The 20,323-nt window shown below is 31.6% G+C and overlaps 1 protein-coding gene across 1 annotated transcript in view; it reads left to right on the top strand.

The window, feature by feature from the left end:
- Positions 1–3,692: 3,692 nt before the first annotated feature.
- Positions 3,693–20,323, top strand: part of HELRODRAFT_66985 (hypothetical protein) — a gene marked incomplete at both ends in the record, with an annotated part of 39,529 nt that continues 22,898 nt past the window's right edge. The window contains 36 exons of the mRNA XM_009024262.1: positions 3,693–3,974; positions 4,219–4,447; positions 4,621–4,853; positions 5,318–5,640; positions 5,755–5,902; positions 6,040–6,203; positions 6,621–6,816; positions 6,968–7,082; positions 7,180–7,267; positions 7,345–7,384; positions 7,595–7,693; positions 8,028–8,167; positions 8,367–8,464; positions 8,576–8,706; positions 8,837–8,964; positions 9,253–9,496; positions 9,656–9,805; positions 10,567–10,772; positions 10,905–11,060; positions 12,444–12,555; positions 12,739–12,915; positions 13,169–13,315; positions 13,498–13,721; positions 14,223–14,355; positions 14,570–14,687; positions 14,764–14,894; positions 15,032–15,142; positions 16,020–16,181; positions 16,316–16,437; positions 16,864–17,015; positions 17,380–17,498; positions 17,784–17,966; positions 18,377–18,480; positions 18,659–18,778; positions 18,991–19,106; positions 19,838–20,037. Of these exons, the coding sequence (XP_009022510.1) occupies positions 3,693–3,974; positions 4,219–4,447; positions 4,621–4,853; positions 5,318–5,640; positions 5,755–5,902; positions 6,040–6,203; positions 6,621–6,816; positions 6,968–7,082; positions 7,180–7,267; positions 7,345–7,384; positions 7,595–7,693; positions 8,028–8,167; positions 8,367–8,464; positions 8,576–8,706; positions 8,837–8,964; positions 9,253–9,496; positions 9,656–9,805; positions 10,567–10,772; positions 10,905–11,060; positions 12,444–12,555; positions 12,739–12,915; positions 13,169–13,315; positions 13,498–13,721; positions 14,223–14,355; positions 14,570–14,687; positions 14,764–14,894; positions 15,032–15,142; positions 16,020–16,181; positions 16,316–16,437; positions 16,864–17,015; positions 17,380–17,498; positions 17,784–17,966; positions 18,377–18,480; positions 18,659–18,778; positions 18,991–19,106; positions 19,838–20,037 (5,601 nt within the window). The remainder of the gene's footprint in view (positions 3,975–4,218; positions 4,448–4,620; positions 4,854–5,317; positions 5,641–5,754; positions 5,903–6,039; positions 6,204–6,620; positions 6,817–6,967; positions 7,083–7,179; positions 7,268–7,344; positions 7,385–7,594; positions 7,694–8,027; positions 8,168–8,366; positions 8,465–8,575; positions 8,707–8,836; positions 8,965–9,252; positions 9,497–9,655; positions 9,806–10,566; positions 10,773–10,904; positions 11,061–12,443; positions 12,556–12,738; positions 12,916–13,168; positions 13,316–13,497; positions 13,722–14,222; positions 14,356–14,569; positions 14,688–14,763; positions 14,895–15,031; positions 15,143–16,019; positions 16,182–16,315; positions 16,438–16,863; positions 17,016–17,379; positions 17,499–17,783; positions 17,967–18,376; positions 18,481–18,658; positions 18,779–18,990; positions 19,107–19,837; positions 20,038–20,323) is intronic.

Here is a 20,323-nt window from a genome sequence, read left to right as displayed (position 1 = left end):
ATATAAATAAGCCCCATGTAAACATATAAACACAGAGTACACATATATGTTTATTGTGGATTTATTTTATTTGTTGTGCGTGTGAATGTGTGTGTGTGGTGTTTGTATTTGTGTGTGAGAATGTATGAGTACAAATAAAAATAAAAGTAAATTAATTAAACGGTATAGGTAAATAATCAATCTTTGTTTTGCGTTTTTAGTGCGCTTTTGTGTATCTGGGTACATCACCGATCAAATAAGTTTAAAGTAATTGTTTAAACATGAAAAGCACGTATCCGCACGTTAACTTATATTTGCGACATTTGCATACACGTGTTTTGCAGTCCAATCAATCTCAGTAACTCACAATTAGGTTTGAATCGTAATTTATTTCAATTTGTACCAATTCTTCTGTTGAGGATTTTTATGATGCCAGTCTTTTATTGGCTGAAAAATTTTGTAATATGACTCTATTTTACACACTGGCTTACAATTTATGCACTCATGATCTCTTAACTTGAGGTTGCTGATTGAAGTTTGCGCTCAAAAACGTTTATCTGCTTTTAGTTCATGCCTCATTTTCAGTTCCGAGCAATACAAATTGGCATGATTTTTTACTGAACTGATGGAACAAAATATAATAACCCGAAGTGGAGTACCCTTTTCAAATGCCGAACTGAAGTGCTTGTAACTTGTGTCAAGATTTCTGACCACATTGTCCCGAGTGATGCTCGAGCAGTGCGTTTGTTTGTGCACTGATTATCCAGAGCTCGAGCAACGTTACCTAAAATGTTCGTTTTTTGATTTATCCGATATAAACTTGTGGCGTATATTATTTGTTTTATATTCATTATTTTTCATTTCATAAAATTTTTCATTTGCGTTTTATTTTATTAACTAAAAATATGTTTTTATATATAAAAATATATTTATATTATATATAAAAAAAATTTATAAAAAAAATATTTTATCAATTTATTTTAAAATGTTTGCATTAAACCAGTCCCTTCATAAGATACTTATAACAATCTAATCATTGAATTAATAACATTTCAATTTGCCCCGAATGAAAATCATCAACTGTTCATATACTCTGTCTGTCTCTTCTGATATTCTGTACATACTTGCTTGTTGGAAATTATTCGCAGCCATGGTGATTTGTTTCAAATATTGTTAATGCCAATAGCGTTGTCTTAAATTGGTTTAAATTCATGAGTCATGTAAACACATATAATTCATTTTAAAAGTTTTTTAAATATTTTTTATTGACTCCATGTAAATAATTTATTAACACTTTTCTTAGTTTTCCTTATATTTTAATATATATTTATTTGATTATATGGTAAAAATCTGTTATTTCAATTTGTTTTTCTTCTTACGTTTACAAAATTAAAAAAATTTACTGCTAAGCAATTAACTTTTTACAAATTATGTTATTATTATTTCAAGTGGCACGAGCATAGCCCCCCGCCAAACAAATACTGAAAAATCAAATTAAAACAAAAATATATCAGATGAAATTAGCAAAAACAGTCTCAAAAGAATTGAACTGATTATAAACACGTGAACCTAAGAGAACATACGCAACAACCAAAATGATAATATATAAAATCGCTTAATGACAAACGAATCTAATTTTAATTCAACAAGCAAAATGGATTTAACTGTACAGATACACAAATCAAGTACAAATTAGAAATTAGATGGCCGGCTGAACTTGGAGTCACCGTAGTAACTATCAACTGCTGACGTGAAACCGCTCAAGGAGATGGGATTAACAACTAACATTACTTCGTTTTATTATTATTATTCAACGTTGAAGAGAAAGTTTTAAAAGAAATATGTTATAATTTTCTGAATTGCTCGAAATAAGCACGTTTCAAAGTGTAGATGCAACATTGTTTTTTGACGCCTTAGCAAATACAAGTTTTATAATATACGTAATAGTAATGTTTAATACATCTTCATACTTCGAATGATGATATAATAAAACAGTCCGGTTATGAAAAGAGGAAATCAATACAGGTAACCCGACGGGGCCGTTAAAATTGTTTGTTTGGTCACATCATGCGGAAGGAAAGAATGGAAAATCTAATAACTACTGGAAAGGTTGCAGAGAAAAGAGATCGCGGTCAACAATGAATAACATTTGTGAAGTCATTGTGTCACTTGTTGAATATCACTACATTTCAACTTCTACAAAGTGTTAAAGATCGGTTTTTGTGGAGGTCGATGGTTGCACGAGAAAAAGAATAAAGAACGAGAAGAAGAATAAAAATGTTACAAAAACATTTTCATTTTTATAATAAAACTTTGTAGACTTATAATGTTGAGAAATATAATTTGTCATTACATCACGCATGTAATATTAAGATTAATCACATATAAAAAACTTAAACGTTAATATAATAACATCATTTACATATTATATAACAGTGTGTAACAATTCATCTTGTTATATTACATAATTATTCAACCCAAGATAAAATAATCACAATGATAAAAAAATTTCTACTTTCTATTGTTTGTATTGGAGACGGGCGGTTGTGAGGGGAATCGACAGCCTGCATTGTTTTATCGTTGTACGATGTAACTAAAAAATTTAGCATTCATGTCTCCCAGTCCGAAAAACGATTACATCTTTCAAATCGCTAATAAAATTTTTGTTTCTTATTCATTTGAGAAGTTGGTATCCAACTATGAGGACGAGAAAGCGTTGGCTGTGTTCCTCAGCGATAGGAAGTGTTTAACGCTGCTCATTATCGAAGATGGCAAGAGACTAGTTTTTAAAAATAATGTATGTAAGGATTATTTTTATTATTAATTATAATTTTAGTGAAATAATTTTGGTACTGTCTCCTAAGCTTACCACATTAAAATTCTGGAGTCAAGTGTTTGTGTGTGTTTTCGGCTGTATTGTAATATTCAAATATTGTATTAATTACTTCTTATTCATTTTTTAAATTAAATTTTAATTTAAAAAATTGAGTAAGAAGTATGGGTGAAAATAGTTATCTGTTATCAGATAAATAGTTATCAGATACATTGGCCAGTGCTAGTACATTTAATTTAATTTAAGCATGGCTGTGTGTGCATGTGTGTGTCCGTTTGTGTGCGTGTGTGTGTGGTGTGTGTGTGTGACGTAAATATTAATAAATGTACATGTATATTTATATATTTATTGACACAATATGTTTGTTATTACAGTTCAGCAATACATTCAGTTTAAAATTTCAATTTTTATTGATAAAATTGTTTTTTAAATTTTGTTTTGGAAATAACAACAGAGTTAGGTAATAGGTTAGAGTTAGAGTGAAGAGTTTAGGTTTCAAAACATTAATTTCACTTTTCCATGTACATAAAATAAATTTTGAAAATGTTTTCTACATTTTCTTCAATAACACCAAAGTTTAAATTTTATAACTGCTAGACAGCTGGTAATTGTATGCTATTTATAATATTGATAACAGCATGCTTGTTTATTTATATGTGGCTCTGTAAATAAACAGACATGCATGCTTTTTGTTCATTTTTTGAATCCTTTCAGAGAAAAACATGAATATTAATGTGGTATGCTAGGGAAGCAGCATCATAATAATAACATGTTAATAATAGCGATTATAAGAATGTAATTGAATTGTAAATTGAAAAGATTTTATTTTAATAAAATATTTCCTTCCAAGGTAAAGTCATTAACTGACTACCAGGATTCAAAATCATTAGTGTTTTGCAAAACAAAACAAACAGAAATAACAGATGATAACGTTCAAAATGTCGTCTTCATTCTTTCCTTGATGGGTGGAACAATCAATGCAGTCTACAATGCACTGAAGCAGGTTTATGCACCTCTCATATCACAAAACAGTTCAGAATTGAGTGATCAAATTCAGCTGCTACTGGCCGATATTCAGTCATTGTCAGAAGATGCCAATGGAGCAGGAGACTTTGCCAACGATGGTTCTAAAAATAAGAAAGGTGGAAATTATATTGTGTTTGTTGCTTTTTTTATCCAAATTCGAATTACTCACTATTACGAAATAATTAAAGTGATATGTGTAATGGTAAACATCTTTTAATTTTTTCTTTTTGAAAATACGTTTTTAGCAATGGCAACAATTAAAAACGAGATCATATTTTGGGAGTCCAGGAATTCTAAACAATCAAAAGTTAGATTCGGCTTTCAACCATCATTAAAATATTTTTTGCACAATATTAATTCTGGATAGCTTATTTTAATAGTTTTGTAGTGACGATCATTTATACTCTGCAATCAAATTAACAATCCAGGTCTTCAGAGACCTGTTCACCCAAGTATCAGACGCATATGAGAATTTGGAGTCTGGTGTGGATCTCGATGAAGTGCTTGAAGTGGAGGAAGTCGTTCGAGACGTGTTGGATGATGCGTGGAGGGTGGTTGACGGGGACATGTACACGGAGGAGAGGATGAGGAACATGCTGCAAGGAGTCGGTCAGTCAAGGATCCTTCTTATGAAAACTTTTCAAGCTTTTTGTTGCATTTAATATTATATAAAATTATAAACAGAAATTTTTTGTATATATATTTCGATTATATATATATATTTTTAATGATTAGATTAAAATAGTTAAAAAAAGTTGTATGTTTTGTTATCTGCATATAAGGTCAGGACATGCAAGTTTGCATCCAAAAGAGCTTATCAAAACAGGACATGTGGCTTGGTGATGTTTCACTTGTCACAGACTCCCTTAGCAAAGCAATTGAAGTGTGTCGCAACTGGATAAAAACTTGCGAGCTCCTTACAAAACAATACTGGAAAAATTATTCCACCCATCCATGGAAAGGGACAGTAGAGGTACCCAACACACTCACGTTGTATGAAGAACAGCTCAAAGAAGTATTTTTCAAATTTTTAAATTAAATCATTTTAAATTTAGAACAAGACTGCCTTATAATATAATTGCAAGCTAGAATGCCACATTGTATGAGGAGCAGCTCAAAGAAGTATAATTATTTGCATATAATTTCCTTCCATTGGTTCGAATTTTTACTTTAATCATTTTAATTTGAGAACATGATTGGTCAATTATATTATTGGAAATTAGAAAGCCTCAACCTTTTCTTAAATGAGTTTTATTAAAAATTCAACAACGGTTGAAATGATTTTTTGTAAGAACAGATACTTGATAACTGACAATTTTTGAAATTTTCATTATTATCATAAAAATTGTGCGAGGAACTTGTTCAAAATAAACAATTGTTAAATTATTAAGATTTTCATAAAGCAAAGGTCAGCATTTAAATTGAATGAAAAAAACTTATTAAAATTCAAAATAAACGATCAATTTTGAAACACTGCAGGTGTTGAAATTACGTAAAACAGTTGAAGAAGCATCAATGCTGCTAACGAAATCTGAAATTAAAGATTTAAAATTAAATAACCTCTTTGCCAATTTCAAAACTGTGAACGCTACAAAACCAGCTTCAATGGCGTCCAGTACTTGGAAACGTGCTGTCGATCAGTTCAATGAAGATTTTCAAGTCGTTGAAAAATTTGTCAGTCAGAAATTGAAAGAGAAGATGAATGGCCTTGAAAGCAATCATCAGCAACTTGTGAGAGAGATGGACAAGTACATAGATCTCCTCTCTCGACCGAATGTCAGCGTCAACATGCAGTTTGAAAAGTACTTCTTCAGAATTTCACACCTTATTAATTTTTTATTATTCGTTTAAAATCCAGTAAACGATATTTTATACTAATGAATAGTATTGGCTGATTTAATGTGATTCGTTTGAAGAGAGAAAATGATCAGTCAGTTGTTGCTGTACGTGGAGCAGCAGAGGAACAACATGGAAATGGCAAGGAGGGATAAGGTGGTTCACTCCACTATGGACTATTCTGTCACCGTCAACAAACTTCTGGAGTATCAACTTGTCGAAAAAAACGTATGCTACTTAGGGGTTGAATTATTTTCGTTAAAAACATAGACACTTTAATCGTTTATTTAGGAAAAAATCTGATTACATTAGTTTAGTTCTAATGATAATTCAATAATGATTTTAAAATGATTAAATCACTAAAGATTGAATCCGTAATGACGCTTAGTGAGATGTTGATGAAGGATATGACTGGATACAACAAGCTGAGCAAGCAAGCAACTTCGTGCCTGGAAGATGTGGTTGTTCTCAAGCAAGACCTCTTCCAAGAATGGTCCAGAGACTCCCAACAGTTCTTTGATGGAAAGTTGTACAGTACATTCATCGTTTTAACTTTAATGTTCTGTTTTCACTTCATTTATAAACATCCGCGAGCATTTTTGTGACATTTTACTGAAATTAATTCTTTAAATTTGGATGCTGGTGTGACTTTTTATTTTTATTATTATTAGCTCGTGATATAGTAGTTATGTGACAGAAACAATGCATATGGCTAATTATATATAATTCTTACTCCTATGCGCGTGTCATTGCCATCCAGCATTGAGAATCTTACATGTTAAATACATTTCTTTATAATAATTCATTTCATTAGACACATATTTTTATTATTTGATTTCTCATTTTGGCGAGTGAAAAAATTAAAATATATTTCAATTATTATTATTATTGTTGTTGTTGTTGTTGTTAAATTGTTAAATAAACGTTAAAATGATTTTTATTCCAGTTTGAAGATGAAAGGGCAGTTACTTCAGCTGAATTCCAAGAATGGAAAGTTGGAAGTGATGTTTGGAGACCGGCTGATCATGCTGCTTCGGGATGCAACTGTCATGTCTTCACTCGGATACATCATGCCTAAAAACATTCAAAATCATCTGAAAGAAGGGGAAGAGTTTCGAAAATATGGCATCAAACTTAAACAGGTTTGCCAATTTTATTGTTTCAGCAGAATCGTTTAGAAATTGAATGTTCAAAATATGTTAAATAGTTCTTATGTTGTTTAAAATGTAATGATCCAAAATAGTTCAAATGGCTTAGAAATTCTCATTTTGATTTTTGTCCCATTCATTGTAGATAGCACACTTCTACAACACCGTAGACCAGCAAATAATTCCATGCCAACAACCGATGATGCTTGAATCAGCTGTAGCATTTGAAAACCTCGTCACCAAGTTCAAAGACGGCTCAGGTGGCTACTGAGGCATCTTCAAATTTTTTCAAAATGTGTTTTTTATAGGGCTTATAATGTCAGTTAGTGTTGATAACGAAACGTTGAATTTATAAAGATGGCATATCGTGGAACAACCCAAAAGAACTTGAAGAATACGTGTCCAAGTTGGAGAAGGCATCCGACACATTCATGGGCAACATTAGGTCGGCACTATAATAAACTTTGAATATTTCTATCTGAATCATTAAGTATAATAATACTTCTTCCAAATATTCTTCAGACGTCTGAGAAAATGTCATGAAGTCATTCACAACAAGGTTGTTTGCTGATGATATATGATTTCTTGATTTGCATAACAGTGCTTATAATAAAGAGATCGCTTTTGTTAAAATTAACCAGCTGTTATGAATTTCAATATGTTGTGTTTTTTATAACTTCATCTTGAATGTTTTTTTAAAGTTTGATTCACACAGAGAACTTGTATCATATCATAGTTGAATAAATAAATAAATAAATAAATAACATTTGAGGTTCTCAACTTGATGGACACAGACATGTTGAAGAAGTTGTCAACCTGGAAAAGTGAACTGGTGGAGATTAGAAGGGTCATGAATGAACTCATCAACCAGGTTTTATTCATTCAGCATGATTCCTTTCTATTGAATTTCTGATTTAGGTGCTGTATAATTATTAAATTAAAAAAACAATTTTCTAATTTGTGAATATTAAAACTTTAATGACTTATTCACAAATATGTTTTTGCATTTTGGCACACAAGTTTTGTTTTGTTGCATGCAAAGCACACATACATAATGCATACACACAAAACAATACACAATTAACGTTATAAAGATAACTAATTACAAGTTTTATTCACAAATAAATTTATTTTTGTTTACAGATAATCAAGCGGATAATATTGATGCCCGCAAAAATGTTAACCATCATCTTTACATTTGGCAGGGTTTCAAAGCAGAGAATATGAAATTGTGGAAGCACCACTGGAATGTTCAGCTGTACAAGGCCCTCGAGCACCAGTACTACAAGGGACTCATCGCATTCAACGACAACATGCCCGAGATGAAGGTGGAACTTGTTTTTAGGTGAACTGTTTTATAATTTCTTCAATCAGTTATTTTTGTTAATTTCATTCAAGTGTTTGGTTTGTTTGAAATAATCGTATATTTTTTATTGACTGCATGCATTTCTGATCTGTTTTATATATAGATATAATAAAGATTTCTAGATTTATTGACAAAATGTTCGAACAGTTAATATTCCAATAAACCAACGAACTAACAGTGGCCAGCAGATCGCGTATCGACCATCTTACGAAGAGATACAGGCCAAATATTTTAGGGAGATCCGAAAATTCTGCAGCATACCGACACTTTTTAAAGGTGTTGTACGTCTTTTAACGTTTGAAAGAATTTATTTGTCGATCGATTATCAATTAATTTATAATATTGGTAAAATGTTACATTCAAGTTATAAAAATTTTCATCAAAAAGGAGTTGGTGATGGGACAGTTGAAACGATATTTGTCGCCCTCACTGACAAAAACCCACAGGTCATGTTCAGGTGTTTCCACCAGGCCAACAGACTATTCAAACAACTTCTCGACATTAAAGAACAATATAATGTTGCTGATTTATTTTCATGTTTTTCTATAATTATTGCTTTCTACTTGTTCATTTGTTGTTAATAAGTTTTCAAACAGCTTTTTACGATGACCCCATGCAAATGGTTGATTATAATTTGTATCATTTTAGCCTTGGGTTGTGTTGGGAACGATGAATTTAGAGGAGCTGATAACTTCAACGCTGCACGACGTTGATGAATGGGAGTTTAACTTTAAAATGATAAAAACGAAAAGTAAAGAAGTCGATCAAATACCAAAGTTTGCTTTTTTTGTGTTTTTAAAAGTTAAATTCTATATAATAATATACAACAATTCAACAATTACATTTGCTTGTTTCTGTTTCGCAATGTTAACAAATGACAAGAGTAGAGATATAGACAACAAAAAGAACTAAGACCAAATCAATTAAGCAGATTCATTGCAACAATTGATACAACATGTGAATATAACACTTAACAGACAATAGCTCTTTGTATTTCAAAATAATTCTGAAAACCTGATTTCATGAGCGAATCCCAAAGTTGAATGACGACACGACATTTGCAGTGAGATTAAAGTTTCGAGCATCACCATCAGCTTGATACCACTGAAGATCAACATTGAAGATCAGCTCCAGCACTTGTTTGAAGCCCTGTTGGTTACCTTGAAGAAGTCTCTACTTGTGGACATCAACAAAATTGATAACTTCATAGTGGAGAGCACTGCGACGTTCAATCTGGTTCCTCGCTCACTCGATGACATCAACAACATCAACGCCAAACATCTTGCTATCATCAATGACACCCATAAGGTTATCCACGGAATAGAAATATTTCTTTTTAAGTTTTCAATAATGATTATATTAAAGATTAACTGCATGCTTTTTTTAAGCTTGATATAAATAATCAGCGCGTAATCGTTATATATTTCTTATTTTGATATACGATGTTTGCTGCTATTGGAACTGCAGACCCAGGAGACGTTTGAGTTGATATCTCAGAAGAATCGTCTGCTCATGAGCTTGGTAGGCAGTGGACACGAAGGATTGGACGACATCAGACAGAAATGGAACAAATTCGAACTCATGCTCAAGAGTCACAGAGAAAAATTGAAAGATGAGGTGTGAAGATGATGATAATGGTGGGGATAGTGATTGTGATGACAATGATGATGGGTAATGGTGTTTTGGATAAAAAATTTTGATATGATGAATTACTCAGGATGGATTAGCACAGGATTTGATTTGGTAATAAGTAGGAAATGTGAGCCAATGTGTGTTATACGTTAAAATGGATAAAATGCAGTTGTTTTATTTTAGAATATCGTTTCAGCGTTTAAGTTGGTCATGAGATCATTTTCAAACGATGATCAACTGAGTTGCCACAATTTTCGTTGCTATTCGATTCAATTGTACCGCTTGAAAATTTGTTAATGTGAGGAACCTTCTATATATTTTGTATCCCTCTTACCTTAAATTTTTACAAAAGTTTTCCAATTGAATAAATACTTCACGATAGAACGTTTCATTTTAACATAATTTCATGTAAAATTTTTCACCAAGTTTCTTAAAATTTTTCGAATCACTTGATGAAATATTTCTTTGTCGTCCTTGAACAATCGGGATTGATATTTCTTATTCAACTACGATCATTTTGGCTTGGTTTTATTTATCAACTTTTATTCTCTATATATCTAAGATAAAACTCGTTCCAGATGTTGATATTGATCAAAATTTGTCAAAGTTAAATGAAACTTTTTCGTGCTTGTTTTTAGAAACAATAATACCTGGAATTAAATTTATAAACACTTTATGTAACATTTTGTTCAAGTTTCATATCATGTTTATAACAAGTTAGATTTCGAATGATTTTAATTTGTTAGATGGAAGTGATGAGGAGCAATTCATCATTCCGGTGTAAGGAGTTCGAGGAGGAAGTCAACAAATACGTTAAGAAGTGGGCGCACATGAACCTGGGTGACGGAAAGAAGGGAGGCGATAAATATACAGGTTCTCTTGAAAATATCAACATCTTGAAGGAGATGTCCATGGAATTTGAAGAGTTGAAAAGCAAGAAGACCACGTTAATGTTAGTTGAGATTTTATTTTCTTTCACGCTTGGAGACTTCATTCCAATTTGTGCTCAATTATTTTTGACGATCGTTTAAGTTTCTTTTTAATTTTTATTTCTACTAAATAACCTTTTCAAATGATTTCACAGAAATGAGAGCAAGCTGTTCGACATTGAACCTCCGAATCTTAAGAACTATCAGCTGATAGAAAAAGATATGGATGACATGGTAAAGGTGATTGATATTCTGATGCAGTTTCAAACCGAATGCTCCAAGTACCAAGAAGAAATTTGGATTGCATACAGGTGTGTCTGTATTAATTTGTTGTTCGTTGTGTTTTGCTTGTAACGTGGTACCATTGACGGTCGTTGTGGTTAGCGGTGAAGTATTACTATTACATTTTATAATATAATTAACTTTTTTATTATTTATTTTTTTGTTGTTGCAATCATTTTTATTTTGAATTTTATCATTAGTATATATTGTCGATGTTAACTTTATTATTATTATTTTAGTGTAATTTTCCACTGATTTCTTGCTGGTATCACAACAAAAATCATTATTATTACTATTATTATTATTTTTAATATTATTATTTTTTGTTCGTTAATCACGGTCTAAGCCGGTCTACAGATGACTCCAGGGCCATCTGAGTCCAAAGGATATCATCCTAGAAACTTTCTAAGGATATGCGCCGTTCCAAGCAGAGCAATCGTCCGAGTTTCTTCTATTTTTGGCTTTTTATCATTTCAAGATTTTTTATTGTCCCATCATCAAAAATTTCTAAAGCTCCTACAACTATTGGTGTTACTCTGTACTAACGTTCCACGTTCGTGAAATGTCGATTTCTAGATCTTTATACTTGCATCTCTTCTGCTCCTTTCGAAATAACATTTGAGTTCGTCGGTATCGATAATTCTAGGAAAAATCATACATTTTTAATTTCATTCAAGACGTTAATATCTAGTCTGTTGGCATTATTATAACATTATAATTATAACAATTATAACAATTTGTTCATCGAGGATTTGTCGGTATAACTTTTGTCGGTTCACATTATTGTAACCCTTGACGCTCGTTGCTACAAACACCAATGTTATAACTTCAATGATCTTTTTATTTCCAACACTAGTGTTGTAGCTTCAAACGATCGTAAAGTGTTCGTTATTCCGTAGGTTTTAGATTTCCGATAGATAAGCACAACTGTTTCAAACGCAAACTTAGTTGAACGTTTATTTGAATGCCAACAGTAATAGGAACAATAAACAAATTCAAGTAACTGCATAAATCAAATTTACGACTTCGCTTCAAACCTCGCTTCTTTTTACGATCCTTTACAATCAAAGATTACAAATATAGCAAAGATAACAATAATTAGGATAACAAATAATATAGCATAATTTGATTATTCCGGCGGTTATAACAGTATGCATACAATTTTTCCTTTATCTTCATTTTGTAGTGCTTACAAATTGAGCAATGAATATATTTCGCCAGATTATAAAACATATAAGACCTTTGACTTTTTTAGCTTTTATGTTAAATATTATTTTTGGCGTCAACCTTCAACATAAGTAGAATGGTGTTTCTAATGTTTCAAAAGGCTCGACGATAAAAACTTGATAAATATTTTAAACGTAATAAACGGTAGTGGCATAACAATCATTCACTGACCTCTTTATTGACAGGACGAAATATTTTTCATTTGACGCATTTTTGGATCAATGGGTTGGAAAGTTGGCAGAGGGATCAAGGTCCTCATTTGTTCAGGATGTCTTGAAAGAAATACATTTCAACAAGGTCTCTGGATATTCATTGTAGTTATAAAAATAATTATTAAATAAATAAAAAGTAATGATGTCATGATAGTTATATTACATTGTATGATGACTTATCACAAGATATTAACTTAATATATATTACATATTCAATGATCATTGTCATAGATCATTCAAAATAATGACGACTTGCAATCATATGCAGGAGCTGATGCCTATATTGAAATGGGTGCGAGGCGACGCATTCTCACAAGAGAACTGGACAGAACTCTATGCTTTGATGGGCATGCCGAACTATGAAAAGTTGAACGTTAATGATGTTACATTCGGTGACGTGCTGAAACACGGTCACGAAATAATGGCTCGTGTCGACGAAATTAAAGTTCGTTTCAGTCTCATACACTTTATATCGTTATAATTAAAGTATATTACACTTTGTTAGCCTTAATATTTTTTATGTTTTTTCCATTTTGATAAACTTTTATGATTTTTAACTATTGGTCAGCCTGTTTGAACATTTTCACTAGATTTATTTAAAATTGAAATATTTGAATTTGCAGACCTAATTTTGATTTGCAAGAATGTTGTTTTCAACATATTTTTTATTATTCATGCTTTCCATAATCGTTACAAAGGAGTTGAATGGGAAGGCTCAGAGTGAAGTTGTGATAAGGGATGCTCTAAGGGAACTGGAGGGCTGGGGTTCTGGGGCCACACTGACCCTCACACAGGACAATGCAAAGTTGAGTCTAGTTAAAGATTGGAAGGATCTCTTCAATAAGGTGCTTTGTTAATGTTGCAAACATGTTAGAATTTTAATTTACGTTTACTGTAAACTTTGCAAACTTTTGATCAGTATCTGTGTTGGTTGTTGCATGTAATAGTGCAATGTTATACAGAGATAAATATTTATAAGTTTGTAAATAAATGGCGTCAACAAATATGATTCGGTTTCCATCGACAGATTGGTGAACACCAATCGCTGGTTCAGTCTCTGAAAAATTCGTCCCATTTCAAATACTTTCAAGACAAAGTCACACTCTGGGAAACTCGATTATCTGATTTGGATTCAATTTTGCACAATCTCAATCAAATTCAGCGCAAATGGATTTATTTGGAGCCTGTTTTTGTTCAAGGTGCCCTCAAGAAGGAAGAAGGCAGATTCAAAAAAGTTGATGATGAGTTCAAGTGCGTTCGCTCGTTTATTCATTGCATTGTTTTATTGTGATTTTATTATGTAATAAAATTGTTTGTACTTTTAATTAAAAGAGTTAGGTTTATCGCAATCTTATTTATAGAATAGTAACAAAGTTATCGGAGAGGAGTTGAATGATTTTTGCAAACGTCATTGAGTGCAACTTGTTTGTGAAAATAGTTATATCTATTTTTTAAATTTTCTGGGTTTTTTTTATATGAAACTGAACAAATATTCGAACTCATGTAATATATTCTCTTTTCTTCCAGCAAACATTTCTAAAAAATGTTCACATCCATCTGAAAATATTGGAGCACGAAACTGCAGGCTTCTTTCTACCATAAATTATTAGTGAACGCGAAAATTAGACACCTGACTTATTCAAAATGTTTCAAACTTATATTCTGTTGGCGTTGTTAAGTTTTCAATTAATAATGCATATATATAACTTTGGTGTAAGACTGACTTGATATATTATATATCTGTCCTATCAGAAAATACATGATGGACATAAAAAGAGATCCGAAAGTAATGTCCCTTCTGTTCAAGATAGGTTTGAAGACCTCACTTGTCAACCTGTTAGATCAACTTCAGAGGTGCCAAAAAACGTTGAATGATTATTTGGAGGTTAGAATTGAAATTTTTTTTATTAACTTTAAAATACCTTGCAGGGTTTCAATAACATCGTATATTCACATGTGTATATATATATATATATATATATATATATATATATATATTATATATACACGCACACACAAACTGTCACTAGCCCTGTTACGCTATAAAGCAAACTTCCTCTGCTTACGTACACATTTATTTATTATTTGATTATTTTCAGAGCAAGAGATTATCCTTCCCTCGATTTTATTTCATTGGTGACGATGATCTTCTTGAAATCCTCGGTCAATCAGTCAATCCTTCCGTTATTCAAAATCATTTGAAAAAATTATTTTCAGGTACCTAATGCAGATTTTTTCAATCTAATATTTAGTTTTGAACAATTGTTCACGTTTTGAATACAATTTGTGAAAGGTATAAATAGTGTTGAGTTGGATGGCGATGATGAGAATAAACAGGGCAACAAGCGAATACGATCGATGATTTCACAACACGAAGAAGTGGTACGTCTTTCCAGGGAGGTTCAGGTTGAAAGTGACGTCGAAGTGAGAGCTATTATCCTGTGATACTTTTTTATGTTTTTAAAACTATCATAAGATACATTGCTGTTGTTAAATATTTAATTTTGGTAATTCTGATTTTGAAAATAACTTTGTTGTTCATTGAGTTAAATTTGAACAAGGTTTGGTTGAATTCTCTGACGAAAGAAATGAAGAACACGTTGAAAGAGCTGATCAGCAGTTGCCTCAGCAGCTCCAGCAAGGGTCTCGATTCCAATAAATTTCCTGCCCAGGTCTCATCACTTCGCTTCGGCTTTTATATAAGTGTTTATTTTTGCAGTTGAATATTGACAATTAATTCCTCACCTGCTACCGCCCTGTTAACTGCGTGGTTGACATCAACCATTCAACTACTGAACTAATTGAACTTTACTTCTGCGATATTCAGCAAGCGTTCTTCATTCAATTAATTAGTGTCGATTTTTTACTAGTGGAAGTTTTGCGGATATTATTAAATTGTTAATATATTTTTATTCGATAGTTTAATAGGTAAATTAAAAACTAATGACATTAAAACAAAAACAAAGCACTTTTCTGCCTAGAAAAACAGCAATTTGTTGTAAAATACGCATCGTAAAAGAAATGAAAGGTGGCTCTTTGCCATGCCTGCTGTTTTTAATGTTCTGTTTATTTGCTGTTTTGTCTCATTTGTCGAAGCTGGCCAGCACAAGATCTTATTTAGTCTCCGAACCGAATTTAGTTTTGTTTGAATGAATAAATTAAATTTAAATTAAAAGCATGCCTTTTTTAAATTTATTTGGTTAGCTTAACAGACGAATAACAAATTTTTTTTATTCGCATAAAAAAATTAAAGTTGAGAGAACAATCATTAAAATGAGACCAAAGATTACAAAAGAAGAATTTGATTTCTGCATTATTTTGTGCATCATAATTTTTCAACGTTTAAATTTAAAATTCAAGCAATCTTTGTGTCAGAAATCAGTTTTTTGTTCTGTTGCAAATTATTAAACTATGAAAATTTTGTCTATTCTAACGCAAATAATAAAGCTGTCTGTAAAATTGTCTTGAATGCGTGAATTCTAACTATCAGCATACGAAAAGTTCTGTCGACTAATCGCATTGATTTGAAAGACTGACATTTAAACGTAGGTCCTGTGTGTGACCGGCTGCATAGTCTTCACGCAGAAGTGTGAGAATGCCATCTCCAAGCAGGACCTGCACGGCTTGCACGACGAACTGAAACAACAACTCAACTACTACACATCTGTCAATGCTGATTTGAAAAACGACAAAAGCGGAAATAGTAATTTTGTCTTCTCTTAAAATTATAATATTGTGGTCATTTTGAGCTAGTTACATTTTTTAAATATTATTAATTTTAACAATTTTCTTATGGTAATTTTTGTTAATTTCCATCCAATCAAAAATTTCAATTGATAAAAGAGTCGGTGGGTTTGAAGCTGAAGGACTTGATTTTTGATACAATCCACCACATCGAGGTCGTGGACATGCTGGAGAGCAGAGGGGTCAAGTACGTACAGGATTGGTTCTGGCAGAAACAACTCAGGTTAGTTGGATGTCGTTAGCTGGTGAACTTACATATTAATTTGTACCAGCTTTTTGTAAATTTCTCAGATTTTTGAACATAAAGATCTCAGCTGTAAAATATCTATCTACATATTCAATAGACAAAGGCTTTGCAAATGAATTAAATGCAAATCAATTTTTTAAGTTTAAAGATGATAGCTAACATTATTTCAATGCAAAATTGTAGAAAAATCGTCACATTTGAATTTTTTTTCCTTCGTAACTTGACTTGTTATCTTATATTCTGATGATTCTGACAATTTCTGAATAAATTTATTTTGAAGATTTTACAACACGAACGAGCAGACGTGTAAAATCGTCACATTTGAATTTTTTCCATCGTAACTTGACTTGTTATCTTATAATCTGATGATTCTGACAATTTCTGAATAAATTTATTTTGAAGATTTTACAACACGAACGAGCAGACGTGTAAGATAAAGATGGGCGATCCAGAGATGAGACACACGTTTGATTATACTTATGAATATCAGGGCAATGCTCCAAAACTTGTGCACACACCACTCACTGATAAATGCTATCTCACTCTTACTCAAGGTTAGGCATTTTATTGTTGAATAATTTTTTGTTAACAGTTAATTTTAATATTTCTATTTGAATTCTTTTTAACTGCTTTTATGCGTTTTAATTTTAACTGACTGAAAGGTTTAAGAACGGGCGTCTCAAGTTATCATTGTGATGTGACTGCGGGGTATTATCTTTCAGCAATATCATTATTTAGATCAGGCAATCTATTATTATTTGCCAAAAATGGTGTTTAAATATACAAATTACTTTATTTACAAATTAAAATCATAATTTTTTCATGTTTATATAACTCAAGCTGTTATGCTTATGATAAAAAATTTATTTCAATTTATTACGCATTGTTGTACATAATTGTTGTTGTTGTTGTCGTTAGCACTTTCTTATGGATTGGGCGGCAACCCATATGGACCAGCTGGAACTGGGAAGACGGAATCGGTGAAGGCGTTGGGAGGATTGTTTGGAAGGCAGGTTCTTGTTTTCAACTGCGATGAGGTTTGTCAGTTTTCTTCTATAGTATTCATAAAAATTTTGAAGATTTTGGATAAATATAAAATAAATATTTAATTTCAATTATTAAATTTTTAATTTTAATTTATTTTTTCATAGTAATTTTTTCATAGTTTTTCAGTTTGGTAGATAAAATGTTAATGGTTGTAGTTTTATGGTATACGTTGCACAATGATAAAAAGTAATGAAGACTGTTCAGTGAACAAACACTCCAGTTTTAAAACCTGAATTCAAAAAATATTATAATAAAAATCTATAATTATAAAACAGGGCATAGATGTGAAATCAATGGGTCGGATATTCATCGGTTTGGTTCAGTGCGGCGCCTGGGGATGTTTTGACGAATTCAACAGACTCGACGAAGCGGTTTTGTCCGCAGTATCAATGCAGATACAAGTTATACAGAATGCCATCAAGAATCAAGCAAGCACTCTTCAACTACTTGACAAAACAGTGAGGACAGTTAATATTAATTAATCTTATGTTTCATTCATCGTTCCATATAGAGCATTGTATTAAGTATTGAGTCATAGGTCTGTAGTATCTAAACTCGGAATTTAAGCTCTACATAAACAAAATCAAAAATCAATTCAAAGCCAATTAAAAAATTTTAAAGCACCCGTTAAACATGTTCTCACAAGCACTCTCCAAATTAAAAACTGATTATACAAGCAACGTCATAAATAAAAATCAAACCATCAAAGATAATTATTGATAGATGTAAGTACATGCGTACGTGCATTTGTTTCAGTGTTGGTCAATGCCTTGGGGATAGGTAATAGTTCTGGCATCCCATTGGTATAATTCAATACAAACCTGATATATCTTTGGCATATTTGTATAATTTATAACATAACGAAAAGGTGAAAGTTAACTTGAACTCTGGCATCTTCATAACAATGAACCCCGCGGGGAAAGGCTACGGAGGCAGACAAAAGTTGCCTGACAACTTGAAGCAACTTTTCAGGTTCCTTTTTCAATTTTTCCGTTTGCTTATTGCATTTCATGTGTATTGGGGACGACCAAAGGTAGATTTATAACAAAAGCGTTTCGTTCTCTTATATAAATGCCTTTCCTTTCAAATTTTGGTTGCTACATTTAATTCGAGTGAAGTGAAACATCAATATTGATTGTCACATTTTCAGACCAGTGTCTATGTCTCAACCGGACAATGAACTGATTGCAGAAGTCATTTTATACTCGGAAGGCTTCAAAAACGGAAAAGCTATTGGAAAGAAGCTGGTTGCTGTTTTTGATTTGAGCAGGTTTTTATGTTTGAGAATTGAATTAATTCCAGATTGATTTGACTTTTTAATTCGTTTAAACATTATACCTAACTAATAGATTGTGTTTGATATCTTGATTGCGAACTCGCACAAACTGACGGATTGTAAAGCAGCAGAACAAAATTATTATTTGCATAGTTAATTTCAAGTCATTCATTCTGTAGCTAGTTGAGTAATTTTTGCTCTTGCAGGAAACTCTTGACTCAACAGCAGCATTATGACTGGGGCTTGAGGTCAATTAAAAGTGTTCTCAAGAGTTCCGGCTCACTGTTGAGACAATCGCAAATTAAATCAAATGAAGAAAAGGGTTTGTTTAACCACGTTTTATTTTATGTGACTGCATCGCAGATTCGAAGATTTAAATCTTGATAAATTTGATCCTTCTTGCCGTTATGTAACCGAGTGTTATCTAATTGCTTATTCTTATGTTTTTCATATTTTTATCTGAAATTTTGATATTTTGACGAGTCATTAACTAGTCCATTAATAAATTATTTTATTTATTTGCCTTTTTAAACCATTACTTTATTTTCCATAAATTTCAAGCTTAAAAGTTTTTTCTCCGTTATTTATTTTTTTTTCGTAATCATTTTATACTATTCCTTGATGCTGTAACAGTTTTTGCGTCTGTCAGATTCTAATTTTTTAAACGAGATTATAAAAAAATTTTGATTCACAATTATTTGTTACTGTTTAGGAAATTTTAAATTATTCGTATTCAAATGTTGTGTTTTCCATTTTTCAACTGCCTCTTATTGTTAGTAAGCCTTTCAGCATTTCTCCTATTTTTACGCATTATTTCTACATGCCTTCGTTTAACTGTATTTTCTGAGTGACAAGATTTATATTTCTTCTCAATCACTTGGATTTAGGTTCAACAATTTTGGGTGAAACCGACCTTACCGTTATTTTCGTTGGCTAATGGTGTTTTTGTTATCTTAGCATAACGTCTCACTAAACTTAATTTGCCAATTTTGTTTTTGAAATAAATTATTGATAACCTTACTGATATTTAAGAAAAAGACATTTCAGAAGAAGGGCTGGAGTCTCAGCTGGTCATCCAAGCTCTGCAGATGAACACACTTTCCAAATTGACTTCGTCTGATCGTCTGCAGTTCCAACTGCTCATCAAGGATGTCTTCCTTAACGTTGACTTTAAAGATGTGCAGAATGAAGAGTTGGAAAAGATGCTGAAGGAGGTGTATGAGGAAAATCAATATGACGTCATCAAATCGCAGGTTCAAACGTCACTTTTTTAATTTGGAAATTTTTTTGAAATTTTTTTTTGAAGAAATTCTGCATTAAAACGTAATTTGCTGAAAATTTATTTTTGTCGTCTAAAAGGTTTCGATTTATAGCAAATTTTAAGCTTATTGATATCAATAAATTTGAATTTGTTATGTTCTTGTTTAAATGATTAAATTTTTTTGAAATTTTTTTTTAAAGAAATTCTGCATTAAAACGTAATTTTCTGAAAATTTATTTTTGTCGTCTAAAAGGTTTCGATTTATAGCAAATTTTAAG

Source organism: Helobdella robusta, assembly GCF_000326865.2.
Source record: "Helobdella robusta unplaced genomic scaffold HELROscaffold_4, whole genome shotgun sequence".
NCBI lineage: Eukaryota > Metazoa > Annelida > Clitellata > Rhynchobdellida > Glossiphoniidae > Helobdella > Helobdella robusta.
Note: the sequence above shows the minus strand (reverse complement) of the source record. Positions and strands in the feature narration are given on the sequence as shown.